The 6346-nt window shown below is 51.5% G+C and overlaps 1 protein-coding gene across 1 annotated transcript in view; it reads right to left on the bottom strand.

The window, feature by feature from the left end:
• Nucleotides 1–1081: 1081 nt before the first annotated feature.
• The window catches only part of CNOT3 (CCR4-NOT transcription complex subunit 3), a gene marked incomplete at its 3' end in the record, with an annotated part of 6495 nt that continues 1230 nt past the window's right edge, over nucleotides 1082–6346 (bottom strand). The window contains exons 2-5 of the mRNA XM_041418214.1: nucleotides 3694–3755; nucleotides 2706–2773; nucleotides 2327–2401; nucleotides 1082–1129 (exon numbers count right to left, since the gene is read on the bottom strand). Of these exons, the coding sequence (XP_041274148.1) occupies nucleotides 1082–1129; nucleotides 2327–2401; nucleotides 2706–2773; nucleotides 3694–3755 (253 nt within the window). The remainder of the gene's footprint in view (nucleotides 1130–2326; nucleotides 2402–2705; nucleotides 2774–3693; nucleotides 3756–6346) is intronic.

The following is a 6346-nucleotide window of genomic DNA, read 5'->3' as shown; positions in this document are numbered from 1 at the left end:
TTAGAGGGGGTAAAATCTTAAAAATCCAAAAAATGAGAGAAAAATGTGAATTTTAGAGGGGGTAAAAGGTCAAAATGGGGGGAAAGTGTGAATTTTAGAGGAGGTAAAATCATAAAAATGGGAGAAAAATGTGAGTTTTAGAGGGGGTAAAAGGTCAAAAATGGGAGAAAAATGGGAATTTTAGACAAGGTAAATGATAAAAAAATGGGGGAAAAATCTGAATTGTAGAAGAGGTAAAATCATAAAAATCCAAAAAAATGGGAGAAAAATGTGAATTGTAGAGGGGGTAAAAGGTCAAAAATGGGGGAAAAATGGGAGTTTTAGAGGAGGTAAAATCTTAAAATTCCCAAAAATGGGGGAAAAATGTGAATTTTAGAGGAGGTAAAATCTTAAAAATCCCAAAAATGGGAAAAAACCATGAGTTTGGGAGGGGGGGAAAGGGAGAATTGGGGGGCTGGGGGTCAGAAATGGGGAAAATCCGAGAAAAATCTGAATTTTAGAGGAGGTAAAATCCCAAAAATGGGAGAAAAACGGGAATTTAGGGTGGGAAAAAACCTCAGAGACATGAAAACTGGGAGAAAAATGTGAATTTTAGATGAGCTAAAATCTCAAAAATGAAAGAAAAAATCTGAATTTGGGGGATCTGAACCTCAGAGCCATTAAAAATTATATTTTCTGCCTAAAAATCCCCTTTTTTTTCCCAAAAATCCCATTTTTTCCCAAAAACCCCATTTTCCCCCCAAAAAATCCCATTTTTATACCCTAAAAAATCCCATTTTTTCCCCAAAAAATCCCTTTTTATTCCCCAAAAAAATCCGATTTTTCCCCCCAAAAAATCCCATTTTTCCCCCAAATTCCCATTTTTTTTCCCCAAACCCCCATTTTTCCCCCCAAAATCCCAAATTTTCCCCCCAAATTCTCATTTTCTTCCCCAAACCCCAAATTTTCCCCCCAAATTCTCTTTTTTTCTTCCCCAAACCCCCATTTTTATTCCCAAATTCCCCATTTTTTTCCCCAAACCCCCATTTTTTCCCCCAAATTCTCACCAGCCCAAAATGGCCCAAAATATCCAAAAACCAACCCAAAATCTCGTTGATGCCACCCATGTCTTGATCTGGTCCCGCAGCCGCTGAGGGGCACCAAAACATCCCAAAATGGCCCAAAGTGGCCCAAAATACCAAAAAACAGCACAAAATATCAAAAAACAGCACAAAACCAACCCAAAATGTCCAAAAAACACCACAAAATATCCAAAAACCAGCCCAAAATGTCAAAAAATACCAAAAAACCAACACAAAATATCCAAAAACAGCCCAAAACAATCAAAAAACAGCCCTAAATACCCCAAGATCAGCCCAAAATGTCCCAAACAGACCCAAATTGCAAAAAACAGCCAAAAATATCCCCAAAATATCCCAAAAAAATGCCCAAAATCTCATTGAACACCACCCATATCTTGATGTGGTCCTGCCGCTGCTGAGGGGGCACCAAAATGTCCCAAAATGCCAAAAAAACAGCCCAAAATATCCAAAAACCAGCACAAAACAAGCCCAAAATGTTCAAAAATATCCAAAAACCAGCCCAAACCAGCCCAAAATATCCAAAAAACAGCCCAAAACAGCTCAAAAATATCAAAAAACAGCCCAGAATATCCAAAAAAAAGCACAAAACCAGCCCAAAATGTCCCAAAATATCCAAAATCCAGCCCAAAATATCCAAAAGCCAGCCCAAACCAGCCCAAAAATATCAAAAAACAGCCCAGAATATCCAAAAAAAAGCACAAAACCAGCCCAAAATGTCCCAAAATATCCAAAATCCAGCCCAAAATATCCAAAAGCCAGCCCAAACCAGCCCAAAAATATCAAAAAACAGCCCAGAATATCCAAAAAAAAGCACAAAACCAGCCCAAAATGTCCCAAAATATCCAAAATCCAGCCCAAAATATCCAAAAGCCAGCCCAAACCAGCCCAAAAATATCAAAAAACAGCCCAGAATATCCCAAAATTCCCACCCAAAAAAGGAAATATTCCCCAAAAAACCCCAAAAATTCATCAAAAGACCACCAAAAAAGCCCAAAAACTCCCCAAAAAAAACCCAAAACCCCCAAAAACTTCCCCAAAAACACCTCAAAAACTTCCCCAAAAAAACCCCAAAAATTCCCATAAAACCCTCCAAAAACTCCACAAAAAACCCCAAAAACTCCCAAAATTCCCCAAAATATCCCCAAAATCTCAAAAAAACCCAAAACCCCCCTGGCCCCCCCGGGGATTTGGGGGTCCCGGGGTTTGGGGTCCCATTTTCCCGGTTTTTTCCCCCAAATTCCCACCTGCAGTTTCTTGATTTCCTTTTTCAGGTCGGCCTCGTACTTCTCCTTCTGGTTGGCGTTGGCCGCGTTGTGGAGCTGGGGCACAGGGGGATTTTTGGGGGATTTGGGGGGATTTGGGGTTTGGGGGGAATTTTGGGGATTTTGGGGTGGATTTGGGTAAATTTGGGATTTTGGGGGGAATTTTGGGGATTTTGGGGGGGATTTGGGGGGTTTAGGGGGGATTTCAGGGGGATTTTGGGGCAGTTTGGAAGATTCTGGGGAGATTTTGGGGGGGTTTGAGGGATTTTGGGGGATTTGGGATGTTTTTGGGGGATTTTTTGGGGGGATTTGGGGATTTTTTGGGGATTTTTGGGCAGTTTTTGGGGTGCTCCCCCCTCACCTTCTGCCAGATGTCCTCGAACTGCTCCACCCCCTCCGACACCTTCTTGAGGCACCTGTCAATCTCACCTGGGGGCGGGGCAAGGCGGGGAGACCCCGCCCACAGTGTCACAGCCAATCAGAACCACCCTCACGCCACACCCAGAGCCCCCCAGCCAATCAGGATTAGCCATGGGCCACACCCAGAGCTCCACAGCCAATCCAAGCTGCCCACAGGCCACACCCAGAGCTCCACAGCCAATCAGAACGTTTAACCACACCCAAAGCCTCACAACCAATCAGAACCACCCACGGGCCACACCCAGAACCCCACAGCCAATCAGAGTCTCTCTTTTACCACCTGGGGGCGGGGCAAGGCGGGGAGACCCCGCCCACAGTGTCACAGCCAATCAGAACCACCCTCACGCCACACCCAGAGCCCCCCAGCCAATCAGGATTAGCCATGGGCCACACCCAGAGCTCCACAGCCAATCCAAGCTGCCCACAGGCCACACCCAGAGCTCCACAGCCAATCAGAACGTTTAACCACACCCAAAGCCTCACAACCAATCAGAACCACCCACAGGGCACACCCAGAACCCCACAGCCAATCAGAACGTTTAACCACACCCAAAGCCTCACAACCAATCACAACCACCCATGGGCCACACCCAGAACCCCACAGCCAATCAGAGTCTCTCTTTTACCACACCCAGAGCTCCACAGCCAATCAGTGCTGCTGTAGGCCACACCCACAACCCCACGGCCAATCAGAACCTTAAACCACACCCAGAGCTCCACAACCAATAACAACCTCATGTTATCACACCCAAAGCCCTGCAGCCAATCAGAATCACCCATGGGCCACACCCAGATCCCGGAGCCAATCAGCGCCTCCCTGTGACCCCGCCCAGCCCCACCCAGCTGTCCCAGCCAATCAGCGCCTCCCTGTGCCCCCACCCTCGCTGTCCCAGCCAATGAGAGCAGGCCCCGCCCCCAGGTGTGCTCACCTTGCAGCTTCCTCTTGTCAGCCATCTTGGGGGGCTCTCGGCATCCCCTCGGGGGGCGCCTGCTGGGGGAGGGGCGCTCAGGACCCCCAGATCCCCCCCGGACCCCCCTGGGACCCCCCAAATCCCCCCAGGACCCCCAGATCCCCTCAGACCCCACCCAGGACCCCAAATCCCACCGAGGATCCCCCAGATCCCCCCTGACTCCACCCAGGAACCCCCAAATCCCTTCAGGCCTTGCCCAGGAACGTCCAAATCCCCCCTGACCCCACCTACAAATCCCCTATAGACCCCCACAGACACCTCATGTACCCCACAAACCCCTATAGAACCCCTATAGACACCTCACACATCTCCTGAACCCCTATAGACCCCTCACACACCCCATCAACCTCTATGGAACCCCTATAGACACCTCATGTACCCCATCAACCCCTATGGAGCCGCTATAGACACCTCACACACCCCATCAACCCCTATAGAACCCCTACAGGCACCTCATGTACCCCATGAACCCCTATAGAACCCCTATAGAACCCTCACACACCCCTTAAACCCCTATAGAACCCCTACAGACACCTCATGTACCCCCTGAACCCCTACAGAACCCCTATAGACACCTCACACACCCCATAAATTCCCTATAGAACCCTCACATAACCCATCAACCCCTATAGAGCGCCTACAGAACCCTCATCTACCCCTAAACCCCCCACAGAACCCCTACAGAACCCCCATACACCCCACAAACCCCCCAGACCCCTCATCTACCCCACACACCCCCTATAGAACCCCTACAGAATGTTCACACACCCCATAAACCCCCACAAACCCCTATGGACCCTTCATATACCCCATCAACCCCCTACAGAACCCCACAGACCCCTATAGACCCCATAAACCCTCCACAGACGCCTACAGCCCGCCATGAACCCCCTATAGAACACCCACCGGCCCCTATAGCTCCCTACAAACCCTCCACAGCCCCCCTATAGATCCCTACAACCCCCTAAGGATGCCCTAAAGCCCCTGCAGACCCCTATAAACCCCTATAGGACCCCTAAGGATGCCCAACAGGCCCTACATCCCCTATAGGCCCCTAAAGAACATGCTCAGGATGCCCTACATCCCCTATAGGCCCCTAAAGAACATGCTCAAGATGCCCTACATCCCCTATAGGCCCCCATAAACCCCTACAACCCCCTCAGGATGCTCTACATCCCCTATAGGCGCCTATAGAATTCCTTAAGAATATTCGACATTCTCTATATGCCCCTATAACCCCTCAGGATTCCCTATAGACCCCTACATCCCCTATAGGCCCCCTCAGGATGCCCCACATCCCCTACATCCCCTATAACCCCCTCAGGATGCCCCACATCCCCTACATGCCCCTATAACCCCTTCAGGATGCTCTATAGACCGCTAGAGGCCCCTATAACCCCCTCAGGATGCCCTATAGACCCCTACAGGCCCCTATAACCCCCTCAGGATGCCCCACATCCCCAATAGACCCCCTCAGGACGCCCCACATCCCCTACCGGCCCCTATAAACCCCTCAGGATGCCCTACAGACCCCTACAGGCCCCTATAACCCCCTCAGGATGCCCCACATCCCCTACATCCCCTATAACCCCCTCAGGATGCCCTATAGACCCCTACATCCCCTATAAACCCCTCAGGATGCCCTATAGACCCCTATAGGACCCTATAACCCCCTCAGGATGCTCCACATCCCCTACAAGCCCCTATAACCCCCTCAGGATGCCCTATAGACCCCTACAGGCCCCTATAACCCCCTCAGGATGCCCCACATCCCCTATAGACCCCCTCAGGATGCCCCACATCCCCTACCGGCCCCTATAAACCCCTCAGGATGCCCTACAGACCCCTACAGGCCCCTATAACCCCCTCAGGATGCCCCACATCCCCTACATCCCCTATAACCCCCTCAGGATGCCCTATAGACCCCTACATCCCCTATAACCCCTCAGGATGCCCCACATCCCCTACCGGCCCCTATAAACCCCTCAGGATGCCCTACAGACCCCTACAGGCCCCTATAACCCCCTCAGGATGCCCCACATCCCCTACATCCCCTATAACCCCCTCAGGATGCCCTATAGACCCCTACATCCCCTATAACCCCTCAGGATGCCCCACATCCCCTACCGGCCCCTATAAACCCCTCAGGATGCCCTACAGACCCCTACAGGCCCCTATAACCCCCTCAGGATGCCCTATAGACCCCTACAGGCCCTTATAACCCCCTCAGGATGCCCTATAGACCCCTACATCCCCTATAAACCCCTCAGGATGCCCCACATCCCCTATATGCCCCTATAACCCCCTCAGGATGCCCCACATCCCCTACATCCCCTATAACCCCCTCAGGATGCCCTATAGACCCCTAGAGGCCCCTACAGAGCCCCCTCAGCGCCGCCCCTCCCCCCCCGCCCCCTCAGGGCCCTCCCGGCGCCGCCGCCGCTCCCCGCCCCCTCCTCTCCCCGCGCTCACCGGAGGCTCGCGAGGCGGCCCAGGCGCTCCCGGCCGGCCGGGGAATGGCGATAATGTCGCGATAGTGCGGCGGCGATGTCGCGATAGTGCCGCGATAGGCGGGGGGCGCCGCCGCCCCCCCTTTTTTTCCCCCCCCCCC

This window comes from Onychostruthus taczanowskii, unplaced genomic scaffold (assembly GCF_017590055.1).
Source record: "Onychostruthus taczanowskii isolate IOZ18803 unplaced genomic scaffold, ASM1759005v1 scaffold586, whole genome shotgun sequence".
NCBI classification, from domain to species: Eukaryota; Metazoa; Chordata; class Aves; order Passeriformes; family Passeridae; genus Onychostruthus; species Onychostruthus taczanowskii.
The sequence above is the reverse complement of the archived record's forward strand: the minus strand, read 5'-3'. Positions and strand labels throughout refer to the sequence as shown.